Source organism: Brachycentrus maculatus, unplaced genomic scaffold (genome assembly GCF_059751285.1).
Source record: "Brachycentrus maculatus isolate JH-2025_06_01 unplaced genomic scaffold, ASM5975128v1 h1tg000034l, whole genome shotgun sequence".
Classification (NCBI taxonomy): domain Eukaryota; kingdom Metazoa; phylum Arthropoda; class Insecta; order Trichoptera; family Brachycentridae; genus Brachycentrus; species Brachycentrus maculatus.
Window position 1 is genome coordinate 124,880 of NW_028280788.1, and position 18,780 is coordinate 143,659.

General features: G+C 34.4%; 1 protein-coding gene across 2 annotated transcripts in view; it reads left to right on the forward strand.

Moving 5' to 3' along the window:
- LOC148312720 (axonemal central pair apparatus protein HYDIN-like) overlaps window positions 1-11,103 on the forward strand; it is an 84,917-nt gene extending 73,814 nt beyond the window's left edge. For both annotated transcript variants that reach the window (XM_088274345.1, XM_088274353.1), the window contains 6 exons: window positions 1,773-1,915; window positions 3,958-4,127; window positions 5,051-5,169; window positions 6,202-6,395; window positions 9,997-10,103; window positions 10,727-11,103. In XM_088274345.1, coding sequence (XP_088130471.1) covers window positions 1,773-1,915; window positions 3,958-4,127; window positions 5,051-5,169; window positions 6,202-6,395; window positions 9,997-10,103; window positions 10,727-10,847 — 854 coding nt within the window. In that variant the 3' untranslated portion in view covers window positions 10,848-11,103. The remainder of the gene's footprint in view (window positions 1-1,772; window positions 1,916-3,957; window positions 4,128-5,050; window positions 5,170-6,201; window positions 6,396-9,996; window positions 10,104-10,726) is intronic.
- Window positions 11,104-18,780: the final 7,677 nt, after the last annotated feature.

Below are 18,780 nucleotides of genomic sequence, written 5' to 3' on the forward strand. Positions count from 1 at the left end.
TAGCCGAGCGTGCTGACCATTACGGAGGCGGACGAAAGTATAGATTTATTTAATATATTGTTATCCACCTTGAAGTCTGTACTTTCTCAGCATTTCTTCCCCATGTTATAATGGATAAATTTAAACATTGTGTTTCACTCTCTCTCGCTGCTCACTGATAGTGTGTGAAGGAGACGTGTATTTACCAGTGCTTAGTATTTGTTATTTTATTTTATGACTTTTTGTTTCTCTACTAGTGTATTTTTAAATTAGACACTGCATGCATGTATTAATCATGTTAAAGGTATTAGCCATTCAATAAATAAATAAATAAATATGATAAAGTCAACATTTACAACATTTTAGTGTGTCCAAATACTTTTCACAATTCTGGATTTTCTCAACTTATGATTTATTTTTTACATTTTTTTTACATCTCAACGTATATGAAGAAGAAAATGGAAGTGTAGGTATTTACAGGACTTTTAACCTGTCATGGGCTAGTTAAATGATCACTTTACACATGTGTAATATTCACCAATTCAACCTGTGATTTTTTTTTTTTTTAAAGAGAAATATTTATGTTTTTATTATTTACAGAAATATTTCAATTTCATACTATTTCTGTGAGCCTAAACGGCTTATTATTGGAAATAGGTATCAAATTGTGGTAGAGTGGGTTCGAACCGAGAAACTCTGACTTGAGAAGTCCGCGACACTAACCACGGGACCACAACCCGACACAACGACACCCGATTGACAACCACTCTACTTAAATTCTTGAAACTTCTAGATTTATTGATCAAACTCCTTATTGGAGATGATCCAGATTTGTGAACAAGTATTTGGACAGACTTAAAATGTTGGATAATTTATTACATTTTTGACATCTCAACATAGACATAGAAGAATATGGAAGTTTGGGCAATTACAGACTGGTTAAGTGATCACTTTACACACGTGTAACATTCACCATTCTACCCATGATTAACAACCACACTAAAATTTTTGCAACTCCTAGATATATAATTACCTAAATGATTTAAAACTTACATGCATATCTGGTCTGATACCTGAAATGTAGAACTGATCATGTTGCCTCATGTGATTAACCTTTTCCTTCCGGTGCGCGCGTCCCGGTGTTGGGTAGTCACTACACAATAAAAAATTATCGATATTAAATCGGAAAAATACGGACATTCATAGCTAATCCCCTTAATTAATTATAAATGAAGTCAAAAATTATAATAATTTAGATTTATTTGCTGAAAACATTAAAAAAACATCTGGCAACGCTCACAGAACAAGCATAGGTCCACTCTTGTCGGAAGCCCAAGAGCTACTGCCGCTAGTCAGAGAACATTAGGCTTTGAGCTCTTCACGCTTGCACAGTGCAAATATGCAAGAGTGAGATGCGAATATAGTGTCGCGGTTCCTGTACACTCTTCATGCGCTGTTTATACGCGAATTTGTTTCCGATATTCACGAAATACCTCAGATGTACCCGATAAATTCTGATCATTATTAATATTATTTTTTAAATCAATGTGTAAATATGTTATGGAGGAATACCTAAAATTTTAGCCTTTTATTTATTATATTTATAGAGATATTATGGTCATTAGAAGCAATGTGTACAAGGTACACAACACCGGGAAGGGAGGGTTAACATCACGTTTACACCGCATTGATCAAATGCAGTGCCCTTTGTACTAATTAGGTGCGGATTACTAATAAATAATAAAACTAGCCAGTCTACTGTATTATCAATGTGTATATTTCCTCTGTTTCAGAACCATTGCTAAAAGAATGTACAAAAGTTCTCAAACTAGAGGAATCATCAAAAGTGATAATTCATTACAAGCCCTGTGATGTCGGCTTACACGGCTGTGAAGTGCTTTTTGACATTGCAAATAACCCTTACGATCGTTATGTGGTATGACTTTTCTATGAATAATAATATTTTTCAAAGGTCTATTATGAAATCAGTATGAGTAAAAAAAATATTTTCAAATTTTAAACTTTAATTTTATTATTTGATATTTGTCCATTATTTGATTCAGCAAGATTCGTCAATATCCAATAAACCCCGCCCACTCCTTTCAACCTACGAGTATATAAACCCATTGTAACTTATATCCCTAGTGCATGTTAGACCTCGGCTCTAAATGCATGTTTGTGCTGCAACACCTAGTGTGTTTTTGCCTAGAATTTTCAAGAATTACATGAAATTATAGTAACTTTAAATAGTAACATAAAGAGTAAATCCACTCACAAGTAGGCATAGGCTATGAAACTTATAAAGTTGAAGCCTGAGTAGGGACATGATAAACGGTGTTGCATAAGCCGTAGCTAGATTTCAGAGTCACTTGGACGTTAGGTAATTAAAAAAAAAAACCTAGTGCATGTTGGCCTTCGTGTCGACCAAAATCGCATGTGTTAAACATTTTGGGTAGTTTTAAGTGTGTAAATAGTGCTACGGTAATTACGGGTAGTATTGTTTGCATGCTGTGGTAGTGATTGTCCTGACGAAGAGACGGGTACGTCTCAAAACCGGTAGACATAAAAATCTCGGTAAGTGGTTTTCAAAAATTTTGTAAAAAAATAAGTAAAAATGACTAACCACAAAGTAAATGCTTTCATAATCATCATCATCAGCCTGTGTCCGTCCACTGTTGAACGTAGGCCTCCCGCATGAGTCTCCATCCTCTTCGATCCTCCGCCTTCCGCATCCAGGTCACTCCCGCTATTCTTCTTATATCGTCAGTCTATCTTGTATTTAAATGCTTTAAATATTAATAATATTGAGAAAAATATTTTATTGTTTACTCAGGTAAGTTAATATTCTTCCTCTTCCAACCCTTGTCCGTACCCAATAGTGCATAGTACACTGCATCATACGTAAACAGTGTTATCTTGATCGTAAAATTCATGAAGGAATTAAATTTAATTCATAAGGAAGGATTGCTAAATTCATGATCAGCCTTGAGTTTCAGTTACCAGTCCAGAGTAATATAATATGATGTAAATATTTCAATGAAAAATCTTTTTTCATACCTCTCTTGGAATTAAACCAGTAGTGCACGGAAGCAACACTACGCAGGTTGACCAGTTACCAGAGGCGGACCATACCAATTATAGATATTTATGCCAATGTACAAATATTTGATTCTCAAAAGGGAAAGTAGCTCACTGATTTAAAAAAAATATATGTATATATTTTATTGTTTTTTTTTTAAACCCGCAAAGCCTCTACTTTTAAAGGCTTGTCTGCATGTAGGATAGGGAAGGTAAATGTAAAAAACACATCACAAGCTGTGTCGGGTTGTGGTCATATGGTTAGTGTCGCGGACTCTGGAGTCAGAGTTTCTCGGTTCAAACCCACTTTACCACAATTTGATGCCTACTTCTAATAATGAGCCGCTTCATCATATCAGCCCGTTGAGGTCCACTGCTGGACAAAGGCCTCCCCCTTCCGCCTCCACTCCTCCCGATCCTGCGCCGTCCCCATCCACTGTCTTCCAGCAAACTTCCTGATGTCGTCCACCCATCTCATCGGTGGACGTCCTTGAGGCCTCTGGTTCCTCGGTCTCCACACCAGAACGCGTTTCGTCCATCTGTCGTCGGTCATTCTGGCTATGTGACCGGCCCATTTCCACTTCAGCCAAGCAATTCGCTCTACCACGTCACAGACCTGTGTCTGGCGTCGGATCCAATCGTTCCTTTAGGATAGCCGCTTAGGCTCACAGAAATAGTGTGAAATCGAAGTACTTTTGTAAATAATAAAAACAAAAATATTTCTCTCTTGAAAATTAAAACTCTCGGATCAAAAATATCAAAAGGATCAATTGAAAATAAATCTGTCTTGAATTTATTTTACAATTGGCGGGAGTCGAACCCGCGATGCCAGTTTCAGAATCGAATGTCTACCCAACTGTGCCATGGCATCTGTCGATATGTGTATTATGAAATTTCCAGGTGACCGTTGTGGGGAAGGGTTTCTATAATGACATAAATATCGGCAATCTTCCAGTCGTTTCTTGCAAGAGGATAGTTCACAATGTTCAGCCCAAAGGGGGGGCAAGGAGCCCCGGGACGAGTAGGCAGTCCTCTGCGGGCTCTGTCACAAGTACCGAGAAGGCTGTGCTGTGAGTTACGTACATCGGCGGGCTTATTGCTATGAAGACGTTGCTTCATAGCAATAAGCCCGCCAATGTACATATGTGTACATATACTTCAAAATCTGCCAGATTCTATCTTATAAGATTTTAAAATAAATACTCTATCGCAATGCCAATTGTGGGCTTTATTGTTTAAAATACATGTTTAAATACTTGAAAACCCTGCTAAAAAATACTTAAAAACAGCGTTGTATTTCAAATTCCGCTATATTCATGAAACTTGCCTTCTGACCCATATCGGCCAATCAAAGAGCGAGGATAGGTCAAAAATTAAGATGATGTCATTATCGGTTTGTGTCTCGTGTTTTTTTTTAATACTGAAAAAATAAAAATATATGGGAAAATTCTATATTTCAAATCTATGAAACAAATGTTACCCGGAGAATTTTGCATTTTTTGTAAAATCGACTTACATGGATCTGGCAGATTTTGAAATTAGGCGACACATATCGCGCACTCCTTTCAAGAACGTCATAAATCAAAAATCGTCAATTTTCAGTTGTGCATGTTTTCGTAATGCCCAGAAAATGTACTATATCCCAGCAAAATAGGCATTTTTTTAAACTTAATATTTACCCGCTACAGGGCAGAAAGTGTTGTTTTTGCATTTTGAAGAAAAGGTATTGTTCAATTATTTTTTTAAATATACTTAATATTTTTCAAATGGAGAAAAAACCTTCCGGTTTAACCTAAAAAGATCTGTTACCCAGTAAATAGTTCAACAATATTTATTTTTAATAAATCGTATTATATTTTTTAACTTTAAAAACGTTCTCCTGAAAAATCAGGTTTTTTTATTTATGACGTTCTTGAAAGGAGTGAGCGATATATTCTGTACTAGAAGGTTAATAAATAAATTGACTGTCCATTCTCAACAATTTGTTTTTCAGGAAGAAAAAGGCAAAATTGCTATCAAAATGTCAGTCTGATATTTCGGCTGCCGTATTTACAGACAACTCCAATAAAAATATGCCCGATGATCTTATAATAACATATTTTATGGATGTCGGTAAGTAAAATAAAAATCCGCTTTTGTAGTTGTATGGTCAGATAGTGGAAGATTATCAGTAAAAGATCACCACTTTATTTGTTCACCGCTGGGTCAGCAACATACCCACATTCCTTACAGTAGTGTAGTGGTCAGTGCATTTGCCTATGAAGTCCCCGGCTCAATTTCTGAGAAGGTCAAAATAAATATTTGTAATTTCATTCACCCTAACATTTATTTTATATTACCCTGTACTAGTATCTCAAACTAGTCCGTCTCTGTAGTGTAATGGTCAACACGCTCAGCTACCGTTCTGGAGGTCCCGGGTTCGATTCCCAGGGGGGTCAATTAGATAAAAACAATTTTTTTACTCTAATATTTATTCAATATTACCCTGGACTGGTACCTGAAGCGAAGGGCTGATCACCTTTCCTTCGTGTGTTAACGATCATGATAATACTGCGTTTATATAATGCAGTGCCCCATGCACCATTGGGGTGCGGATAACGGTTTGAAGAAGAAGAACCATCTCAAGCACAGGATTAAAAACCTTGACTATTTACATTTACTGTCATCTTGATGAGACATTTATAGAATCTACGTATTGTAAACTTACATTTCGCTCACTCATTTCAACAATGTCATATATCAAAAATCGACAATTTTGAGTTATGCATGTTTTCGGAATGCCCACAAAGTGTACTATATCCCAGCAAAAGCGGCATATTTTCAACTTAAAATTTACCCGCTACAGGGCAGATAGTGTCGTTTTTGCATTTTGAAGAAAAGGTATTGTTTAATTATTTTTTTAAATAAAGTAAATATTTTTCAAATGGAGAAAAAACATTCAGGATTACCCTAAAAACATCTGTTGCACAGTAAAAAGTTCAATAATTACATTTCATTATATTTTAAAACTTTAAAAAGGATCTCCATAAAAATAAAGTTTTTTGATATATTGTTGTTGAAAGGAGTGAGCGATTTGTTACAGTGCAAGAAACATATTTTCATTATATTTTTTATCATCTCGTCACATTGCTTGTAATTTTCTAGGATATCAAGACATAGGATCTGCAGTTCAGAGAAATGTGGAAATATTCAATCACTCTTCGAAGCAGTCGTACAGATTTGAGTTTGAGCCCTCTGAAGCTGTTTCCTTTTGTCCATCGCTCGGTCACATTATGCCGAACGAAAGAAAAGATATCGTCGTTTTATTAGATACCTCTCACCCTTTTGTATTTTTTAAGGTGGGTAGAGTATTATCTATTTATTTTGTTGATAATAGAAATGTATAGCTGTATAACAGTATTAGGGCGATTGTCCACTACCCGGAATTTGACCGTCCGGCAGTCCGGTTTTGAAAAATGAAAGCGACTATGACAGTTTAGCGTGATCGAATTCACGCGCAACGTGTTCATGTACCGATCAAGAGCACCGATTCGAAAAAAGATGGACAAAAGCTCAAGCCAATCCAAGCCAATCGTCGTTTTAAAACGCTAAGTGACGTGTCGGACGGTAAAATTCTGTGTAATTCAGTGTAGTGAACAAACGCCTTTAGTGTGTGTAACTAGACAGTAAAGTTAATTAGACAGTAAAAGGCCAATTATGTACTGAATTTTCTTCATTTTTTATTGATTCGGCATTTACTTTGTGGAATGACATGTTGATTTTTTTATTTAATTACACACTTGTATAATACCACTTAATAAGTTGTAAATAAACCCAAAATATAGATGACACGAAGATAAGAGACCTCACTTTACGTACTTACTTGTGAAATGTGAAATTATTTTTTTAATTACACTTCCAACTTATCGTTTTTATTTTTAATCATGTGGGTGTACTTAAAACTTTTTTTTTTTTTACTTTTCACCTGTAGATGTTAATATCTGTAGTTTTCGAAACTAGTTGTGCCTAATGAAATAAACCTCAGTAGGTGTATTATACAAGTATGGGTTCTAGTTGAACACCAACTTAATTTAACAGAAGGGAAGCAAGATGAAAGCGGATTACTTTTTAACACAAATTTATTCAGTTCTAGAAAATGACAGTCAAGAAATATTTAAGAATAATCGCATGATTCTAATGTGAGCACAGTTGGAGGGGGGACGTGTCGATCACTGGACGGGCGGTGACGGAATGTGACGTTCTGGTTCCCGTTCGGTCCGAGCTCGGTTTGGGTGTTCGATTATGCTCGTTCATTCGATTGTCGAGTTGCCACAGCGTGTTCGATTATGTTCGTTCATTCGATTGTTGTGGGTTGCCACACAAGTGTTTAATTTTTAAAAAATTTTCTTTAAATATTCTTCGTGAAAAAGGAACTTAGTATACTTAACTTAATATTGAAAATTTAACCTTTAGCACTCCTACATGGAGTGTCTCAATACTGTATTTACCAAGCCAACTCCAACGTCGACATTGTCTCATATTTATATGATGTAATAATTTATATAATTATTAAATAATATAAATTAACATTTCAATAAATTAATATTTCAATGTAGAGCTAATGTAAGACCCAATTTCAAACTTATTTTGTAAATCAATTACTGTAGAACGGGGCTACTTGAACTTTGATGTGTTACTTGAGCCCAGTACAAAAAAGAGATTTAAATCTGTATTTGGTCTACAATAATGAACGCATCGTGACAATAAGTGTCACCTGTGAGGGAAACAATGAATCATGTCGATACGTTCGTTATTGTAGATCAAATACAGATCAAATTTTTTTTTCGTACTGGGCTTAAGTAACACATCAAAGTTCAAGTAGCCCCGTTCTGCGGTACTGAATTGATTTACAAAATAGTAAAAAAACTAAAAATTAGGAAATTGAGAAGTGCCAGGGGTTAAAGAGTATAAATAGTTGTATGATTATTCGCTTGTTTTAACATTCAACTACCCAAAAACACTACTAAAAAAACCACCAAAAAAAGCCACGCCAAAAATAGTTACTTGGCCATGGGCATGTTGTTTTTTTAACAGTATGCTGTACCTTTATGTGCCAGACACATAGCGTAGACTGTACAAAAGGTGTTGGCTATGCCCTGTCAGCCATATCCTTCTGGGGCTCCCAAATCTCGAAAGGTGATGCCTTTGATTCTTAAATCAGTCCTTACTTCAAGTGTAGTGCTGGTTGTTACACTGTTCCCTTGTCCTAGGAATTAATTAATACTACAGCAATTAGATGCGGTGCCCTATGCACCACTTGAGTGATGATAGGGGGCAGAAGAGGAATGTTTCTGATATCTGATGTATGGAGGTGGCAATAACTACGGTCATCACCCTACTTTCATTTTATTTTTAACGGAAATTAAGACATTTGCATACACAGAGCACTAAAAAAAGTGGAATTTTATCTTATCTGTATCTAAATATTGCAAAGTCTTATAAAAATACAATATATTTTGTTTTTTCTATTTCTAATTTTAGATCCTCTTTAGATATCAAACAAAACTACAATTTTTAAGTAAATTTTTAAATGATTGTTTTTACAATGTGTAAACTTTCAGCCATATTGGAAAAAAAAACATCAAAATATTGATGGATTCAATATTCAGATTAAAATTTTTGATATACATGATTGAAAATTCTAAACTATCATTTACAAGTTTACATTTTTATGACCAGAGGTTTAAATTTTATTCTGCATAGATGAAACCAATATTACTTTAAGAATTTCAACAGATGGCGCTTCATTCTCGCATGAGACTTGTCATATGGAATATATAGAGGTTCCAAACATCAACGCAATTGGACATCATATTTTTAGTATTCTTTCTTCTTCTTCTTTATGAGCCCTCTGACCTCCACTGCTGGATATAGGTCTCTTCCCCTTCTTTCCATTTACAACGGTTGGTTGCTGCTTGCAGCCAGTTTTTACCCCCCACAGCGACAAACTGTCAATATCATCAAACCATTTCTTTTGGGGTATTCTGACATTTTTAGTAATTTTTATTTAATTTTTTTAACCTTTTAACTGCGTTAACTTTGGTCCTAAGAGACGCCCATCCGCGGCGGTATTTCACCGTTTTTTAAATGATTACTTTTATCATGTATTTAGTTAAGAAACTATTTATTTTCCTAAACAAAAACGTTCAATGGGATTAATTGTGCCTTTTTGGTACTCTATAATACACTTGTGTCACATTATTCTTGAAATATATCGTAATATAAACAAATAAAATCGTAACATAAATAAATCAAAGCACGCATCGTGTGTCACTCTTACCCACTGGCGATGCGTAGCGTCGAGAGTGAGACAGATATAGGGCATGATTATGGCGCGGACTAATTACCGACCGCAAAAAAAATCAGGGATCTGCTCTTTTATTTATCCTTGTGATGTTACAAATTATTAGTCAGATATTTCAACAGATGTCATAAGGCCAAGGATTGACGTATTATTTTATCTAAAGTTCCACACCATGAAAAAATCCCTCCAAGTTGAACTGAGGTTCGAAACTTATGCTTATGCTTATGCTTAAGCTTATGTCAGCTGCGTATGGGGCATGTTTTGTTAAAACACATACGGTTATGCGAGCCGTGTGGATCCGGTTAAAGAAATAACCCGCAAAGCGTCTATTTTAGATTTTAGATGCTTGTCTGCAGGTAGGATAGTAAGGATAGGGAAGGTAAATGTGAAAAATGCATCACAAAAAACCAGACCAATTGAAAATAAATCTTTCTTGAATTCATTTTGCGGGAATTGCGGGAATCGAACCCGCGACGCCAGTTTCGCAGTCGAGCGTCTACCCAACTACGCCACAGCGCCTGCCTACAGTGTATAAAGTGATCACTTTATACATTACTTACTTTAAATGCAAGGCTAATAATTTGTATTTTTTTCAGAAACCTTTTGTTTGCAATATTGCCGTAATAAAAAGCGAAATATTTCCTGAAAAACACGCTAAAGGTTGGGATAATAGAAATCAAGCTACTGTCTGGAAATATGATAGGTGAGAATTATTTTAATGGTTTTATCTATATGAGCCTCTCCTATTTGTTTATTTTGTATTGATAAATTTTTCATATTATTTTTTGACATCTCACCAAAGATGAAGAAGAACATGAAAGTCTGGGCATTTACGCAGCTAACGACCGTCATAGGCTGGTTTTAGCGATCACTTTACACACGTGTAACATTCACCAACTCTACCCATTATTGACAACCACACTACTCTATATATATGAACCAATTTTAGAAACCTTGTTCTTGAATCACTAGAACTTTACTAGAGACATCTATTGGTGAGATGAAAAGAAGCTTTTTACTGAGCAGAAACTCTCATATTAGTATGTGAGGTCTGAATCCTGGATTATAATCACATACATGAGAAACGGCAGAAAATAATTTTTTTATTATTTTAGCTTATAATTTAACTAGTTAATTTATTTACAACATTTTGAGTGTGTCCAAATACATGTTCACAAATCTGGATTATCTCCAATTATAGGAGTTATCATTTTTCGACATCTCATCAAAGATGAAGCTAAATATGGAAGTCTGGGCATTTACGGAGCTGACAACCGTCATAGGCTGGTTTAAGTGATGATAAATTATGTTGATATTTCATTGCAGTGAAATTGGATGTAACCTTCGACTAACAGAGCAAGTACTGGAGCCCGATATTGAAATAGATTTCTCCCTTAGTCGGCTCATCATCTTGCTCTCTTGCTCCGTGGGGACTTTGGAAGAATGAATTACTGCGACTATCATGTGAGCCATAACTAAATCAGTTTACTAACGAGCCCTCTCAACTCCTTACCTGATCCCACCCCCTTTGCCTTACCTTTTGTCATCAATTTTACCGTTTTATAAATGCACGTCCGCCTCCGTAGTGTAATGGTCAGCACGCTCGGCTACCGTTCTGGAGGTCCCGGGTTCGATTCCCACGGGGGGTAAAATAAATACAAGTGATTTTTTTCACTTTAATATTTATTCAATATTACCCTGGACTGGTACCTGAAGCGGAGGGCTGATCACCTTTCCTTCATGTTCAACGATCAAGATAACACTGCGTTTATATGATGCAGTGCCCTATGCACCATTGGGTGCGGATAAGGGTTTTTATAAATGCACGACAGAAATATTCAATTTTACTTTTCCAGTGAAACCTCTATCTATCGTTCCCCAAATAATCGTTTTCCCGGATGTGTCGTTTATTTCTTCTATCCCGATTTAATTTAATACTAAACTAAACAGCATCGATTGTTTCTCTATCACCATTTACCGCATTTATCGTTTGAATTAAGCTGCATATTTGATACATTTCGTCTGTTTTGTTTACATTATTTCCAATTTTCTTACATTCAACGGCAACGTATGGGATAGAAACTATCGAAAGCTTGTGTAACCGATAGCAGGAGAGGTCGATATTGATGAAAAGGAGCCGCTGCCTGTACCTGCATTTCCAGAAGCGTGCACACTCTTTGAAAGAAAACTTTCTACAACGCACATTCAATAACCGATGCTGAAAAAAATACTATTTGCAAAGCCGAAAATAAACTTTAGACTTACGAAAATAAAACAGTTAAAAAACAAAATTCTATTCAGGTTTTTATTTTTTTTAAATAAATACATTTGCATCTGAAACATGTATTCTTCTTAGAATTTTAGCCTACGAATGGTTATGCAGATTGGGAGGATGGTATCTTTACTCGGTCGTATCTATTTGCGCATTGACCTCTTTATCCCGCATTCATTGTTTTCCCGCATTCATAGTTGATTTTAATAGGTCCCTTTAAAAACGATAGATAGAGGTTTCACTGTATTTTTTTTTATCATGGTAACTCATGGTCATTTATGATTTTTTTTTAATCTTCCTTTTTGCGCAAGTACTATCTGCTCACTAATTTCAAGGAGCTGTTTAAGGTACAAACCTAGAATTTTACTACTGTTGGTTGCAATATATTGCTTCCTAGCAATAAGCCTGCAATGTATTGTACATTTGTCCTGTGCAATAAATTTAATAAAAAAAATTAATATGTGTAATAAATACAGTAAAGTATTTATTATAAGTAAGGTTTTTGTCCGCCTCCGTAGTGTAATGGTCAGCTCGCTCGGCTACCGTTCTGGAGGTCCCGGGTTCGATTCCCAAGGGGGGTAAAATAAATATTAGTGATTTTTTCAGTCATATTTATTCAATATTACCCTGGACTAGTACCGGTATTAAGCGGAGGGCTGATCATCTTTCCTTCATGTGTAAACGATCAAGATAACACTGCGTTTATATGACGCAGTGCCCTATTCACCATTGGGGTGCGGATAAGGGTTTTATTATATTTTATTATTAAATCAGGGTATGTACGAGGAATAATCGGCAGGTATGCACGAGGAGATGCATGAATGTGGAAAAGGTGAAGATTGTTTGCACAGATACATTGGTGAGGCATTCCATTCTCTCTGCCCACTCTGAAGCGGCGTGATGGTTAGTTAGTTTTAAACATTTACACCTGAATTTATATATGTATTGGGTTGATGCAAAAGTTTTGACCGTTTTTTTACATATATTTTTTTAATTTTTTTTTTCTTGTGTATTATTTATTTAATAAATTATATAATTTCCATCAGTTCTTATAACCTTCTCCCATCTTTCTATCAACTTATAAAACCAGTAGTATAAAATTCCGTGGATTTTGATGCGAAAAATGAAGTAAGGGATGTTTTTACCTGCTCTATTGAATAATTTTTTTCATCATTTAAATTTTTTTGCAGTGATCGGAATAAATAAAATTCAGAAAGAGCAAGATCTGGAGAATACAGTGGATGCTTGATAACATCCCAATTTAACTCATTTAGCTTGTGTTGGGTCATCATAGCCACATGTGGTCGCGCGTTGTCGTGATGAAACACTGCCCCTTTTCTGTTTACCAATTCTGGTCTATCCTTTTGAAGGACCATGTTCAATTTGGATAAATGCTGACAATATTGTTCTGCTGTACTTGTCTTATCGTGTTCCAAGAGTTCAAATTACACAATACCCTTATTATTCCACCTAACACAAAGTATAACTTTTTTTTATGGATTTCGGCCTTCGAAGTTGTTAATGGGGCTTGTCCAGGTATAGTCCAATGTCTTTTTCTTGTCACGTTGTTGTACACGACCCATTTCTCATCTCCCGTCACCAAACGATGCAAAAAAGGTTCATGTTTTTGTCTCGCACTCAAAGCAACGCGCGTCGAAACACGATCCACTAAAATTGGCAGCCGACAATTGATGAGGTATCCAAACGTCGTACCGCGAAACCATTTCCATACGCTTCAAATGTCTTAATGCGATTGTTTGGTTGACTCCCATCATTGACACAATCTCTCTGATGGTTAGACGTGGATTGGTGTCAATTATGACTTTTAATTCGTCTTCATCAGACTTCAATGGCCGCCCGGTACGTGGTTTATCAATGAGTGAAAAATCTCCAGATCGGAATTTTGCAAACCATCTTCGTACCTGTCGAACTTTGATGACATCTGCTCCGTACACTTCACAAATGTTTTTGGTTGCCACACTCGCGGTATTGTCTTTACAGAATTCATAAAGTAAACAATGACGTAAATGCACTTTATCGAACGACATTTTGAAAAAATACAAGGGGTTATTACTGTACTCTGGCCAGGCCAAAACTGAATAGAAAGTAGAGGGAAAGCATCCTTTATACAATGGAATAATAAAAAAAGAAGATACTATTCATAATTTATGAAAAAAAAAATTTTTACCTGGGATCATAAAAAACGGTCATTACTTTTGCATCAACCCAATAGATAAAATGCAATAAATTGAACCTTTTATCAGTAAATTTCACTGTCATTTACATTTTCAGTTGAATCTCTGGTATCCAAGACAATGATAATTTATGTAATAATGCATTAGTAACCTATTTATCACATATTGCTCACTCCTTTCATCAAAGTCATATATCAAAAAACTAGATTTTTCATCGTTTTTAAAGTTTAAAAATATAATGAAATGTATTAAAATTAAATATCAAGCCACTTATGAACTTTTTACTGTGCGTAGACAGAGTAGAGAGAGTAGAGAGGATAGATCGCCAAACTGCTCAGTCTCGCCAGACGTGCTTCATCTCTTCCATATCCATACATCTCCTCACATATCACTCACTCCTTTCAAGAACGTCATAAATGAAAATACTTGATTTTTCAGGAGAACGTCTTTAAAGTTTAAAAATATAATACAATGTATTAAATATACATATCAAGCCACTTACTGAACTTTTTACTGTGCAACAGATCTTTTTTGGTAAAACCTGAATGTTTTTTCTCCATTTGAAAAATATTTAGTATATTTAAAAAAATAATTAAACAATACCTTTTTTTCAAAATGCAAAAACAACACTTTCTGCCCTGTAGCGGGTAAATATTAAATTAAAAATATGCCGCTCTTGCTGGGATATTGTACATTTTCTGGCCATTCTGAAAACATACAAAGCTGAAAATTGACGATTTTTGATATATGACGTTGTTGAAAGGAGTGAGCGATATATTCATAACCTACAGATTCAAATTTCTCATGTATATTGTTTTTACAGGTATCAAGTTTTCAGTCCCCTTAGGAACATTTAAAAAAAAAAAATGAAAAAAAAAACATAGATATTGTGCCAAATTTGTTATCATATTTATCTACAAGTCACTGTAACAATTATAAAAAATATAAATCATATACTTCTTTGTTTAATTTACTCTTATCTATCAAATAAATATTGTTTTTTCTTTCTAAGTTTTTCTATCAAAGTTGTGCTAGTTATTTAAGTTAAGTAATCAACTACTGTTTTATTGGGCATAATATGTACATACTCCGAGGATTTCATCATTTTTCAATATCTCAATTTATAAACATCCTTTATAAATTTTGCTAGTGATATTTTATTTTTACGATTGGACCTGTAAATATGATTATAAATACACTTGGGCCTCGTATTACATGGTTTTATATAACACAGATGTATAAATGGTAGCATGTTTTAGGTGACACACGCTTTTTACAACATGGTCTCAGAAAAATAAATTAATTAAATAATATGTTTATTATTATTTTTTGACATCTCATCAAAGATGAAGAAGAATATGGAAGTCTGGGCATTTACGGGGCTTACGACCGTCATAAGCTGGTTTAAGTGATCACTTTACACACGTGTAACATTCACCAATTCTACCCATTATTGACAACCACACTACTCAAATTCTTGGAAGTTCTATATATATGAACCAATTTAGAAACCTTGTTCATGAATCACTAGAACTTCACTAGAGACATCTATTGGTGAGATGTAAAGAAGCTTTTTATTAAGCAGAAACTCTTATATTAGTATGTGAGATACTCCTGTAATTGGAGATAATCCAGATTTTGTGAACAAGTATTTGGACACACTCAAAATGTTGTAAATATGTTTATTATTAAAAACATAAAGTACATATTCATATAAACTATTTTAGATTTTTTTTAACGCAAACCCTAATTTTGTATGAACTTCAAACCTGGTATAACACGGGTTTTTGTGGAACCGTATAACCGCGTTATACGAGGCTCGCAGGTATATTTGACCTGTAGAATCTGTAATCTGAATCTCCAAAAGTTTAAATACAGTGGAATCTCTCATAGCGAGCATAATTGGTTCCAAAATCTTACTCAATAAGCGAAACATTTTTTGTTTTGACTGGCGCGGAAGTCCCGGTTTTAAGTGAATGTCGTGAAAACGGGACTTGCCTTTTCTCTGTAACTTGTTACGTGAAATGTCACTCATTAAGGGAGTAACTTTTTCAATTTTTTTTGTTTGTTATGTTAATTACTCGTTATGAGAGGTACTTGTTATGAGAGAGCTTCCACTGTAATAAGGAAGAATTCTCACATATTGCTCACTCCTTTCAAGAACGTCATAAATCAAAAATCGTCAATTTTCAGTTGTACATGTTTTCGGAATGCCCAGAAAATGTACTATATCCCAGCAAAAGAGACATATTTTTAACTTAATATTTACCCGCTACAGGGAAAAAAGTTTTGGTTTTGCATTTTGAAGAAAAGGTATTTTTTAATTATTTTTTTAAATATTTTTCAAAAGGAGAAAAAACCTTCAGGTTTTACCCAAAAAGATCTGTCGCACAGTAAAAAGTTTAATAAGTGGCTTGATATTTATTTTTAAAACATTGTATTATATTTTTAAACTTTAAAAACGTTCTCCTGAAAAATCAAGTTTTTTGATTTATGACGTTCTTGAAAGGAGTGTGCGATATATTTATAAAGGTTTCAGCTCTTTTTGCATCATAGGAATCTCAAGAGCGCTTCCTGCCCGGCACTTCGAACTGGCATATGAAATGCATAGAACACCTCCCTTTCCACAGTCTGCCTCTGTAGTATGGTGGTCGGCATATCCCGGGTTCAATTCGCAGTGAGGACAAAATACAAATGAGTGATTTTCACTCATATTTATTTAATATCACCCTGGACTGTTACCTGAAGCGCAGGACTAATCACAGTGCCTTTGTGCAACTATTAGGATAACACTGCATCTCTCATTCAAAAATATTTTTTTTGTATAAATATCAGAAGGTAACAATTTCATTTTAATCCACATTTGATCTAATGATGTAATGATTATTCGAAACCGGTAGTCACGAAGTAGTGTTTTTTAAAGTGGTATTACACAAAGTGAACGATGAATGGTAAGAAGAGTGTTATATTGCCTACAACAATGCTTTTAATATACAAAGTATATTCTTTTTTTAAATAAACTTTGAAAATAGTATCCAAAAAGTGAGAATTTTCATTTTCACCGTGTCATTGTTTTCAACGAGCAAAAATAGCAAATGTCGAAAGAATTATGACACCAGGGGGTCATAATGAGCATAGCAACTGTGACACTTTATTATCCCGTGATACTGGCGATATCAGCGCTATTTTTCAACCAACTTTTGTTTTCAGTGGAATTTTTCATGCGCTGTGTGTTTCTTTTCAAACCAGCCGAATCCAGTAATGTCACATAGATGCCTCTGCCAACACAAGGGTGCCATAATATTATTGTTTTTGTTTTTTTTAATTCACGTTTTGAAATAATAATAAACTGGTTTGATTCCGGACTAATGCTCCATATTTTATCGGTCATGATTTAATATTTGCCCTCAGATGCCCTTTTGGATCTCAGACATACAAAGATAAAAGTGAAACCGGTTTCTAGTGGTTTTTTCTTCTAGACCCTACGCCACTATCAGTACTTAAACTGCTTTATTTATTTAATGTGCTTTAATTATCTGTCTGGTTTTGCGCTTTATGTAATGGTATCTAAGTCAGTGAGGCATAAATAATGGGAAACGGATATTTAAAAACTAATATGAACAAGGTTATGTGAATTTAATAAAAAAAAATTAATGCTAAATTTAAAATATCAAAATATGATGTAATGTAACGGAGCAAGGCCAAGACTTTAATTTTTACTCAAAAGTTATTATATATTTCTTATTTTATAAAATTAACTTAAATTTGATTGATTTAATATTACATAACACATTTTTTCAATTTTGTAATACTCAAATTTGTTTTGTTTTATGAGTTGCGTTAAAAATATACATTTATCTTCATTATCTAACCCTTATAAGCACCGAATGGTACTAGGGCACTGCATTGCATCAAGGCAGTGTTAGATGGACTATTAATTACTTGAAGGCAAGAAAATCAGTCCCGCACTTCAGGTAAGGTAAAAATAAATAAATATTGGAGTGAAAAATCACATTTATTTTAACTTCCCTGGGATTCGAACCCGTGACCTGTATGGTAGCCAAATGTGCTAACCACTACACAACGGAGGCAGAAATATATAAAAAGTGTAATTTTGTGAAAAAAACTTTTGGTTCTTTACACATTGTTGTCGGGTGATTTTTTCATCAACCCCCCGACCCTAATTAGTATACTAATTAGGGTCGTATACTAATCACAAGTAACCACAAACCCTATTCCGATCTGTAAAGTGTTTTTTGACGTCTCTCGCGCTTTACCATAAGTAAGAAAATAGAACGCTTATAAGGGTCTCCCGCTCTGTACCAACACTATGTAAAAGTCGCATTCAAGCGTTTCCCGCAAAAAATGTATTAAGATATTTATATATGTGTATATATATAACGTGGTAATATTTTCCTTCGTAAATTGGGTGTAAATAATATGTAAAGTGGGTGTATAATAATAAAATAAACAATGTGTTTCTTTGTAATTAAAGTTTATAATTAAAGTTTATTCTTAATTTATCTCTATAATACTTTTCTATCTATCTATCTGATTCTGACAGTTCAGAATATTATATTTTTTCTATCTGACGTCTTTTGTTTTATTCAGTGCGACGCATGCGACATCTGGTGGTAGATCTGTTTTATGTAGGTACTATATGTAAGTACTTAATACAATGTATAGGTAGGTACCTAGGCATTTTATTACATATATATATATATATATATATATATATATATATATATATATATATATATATATACATATATATATATATATATATATATATTATCATCCTTCTTTTGACAACTCCATGCTTCAATTCTATACATTATGGTTGAAACGAGTATCTATTGTGTACTATAAAGATGTCATATAAATATCTGAAAAATTTGGCTTTGAACCGAGAA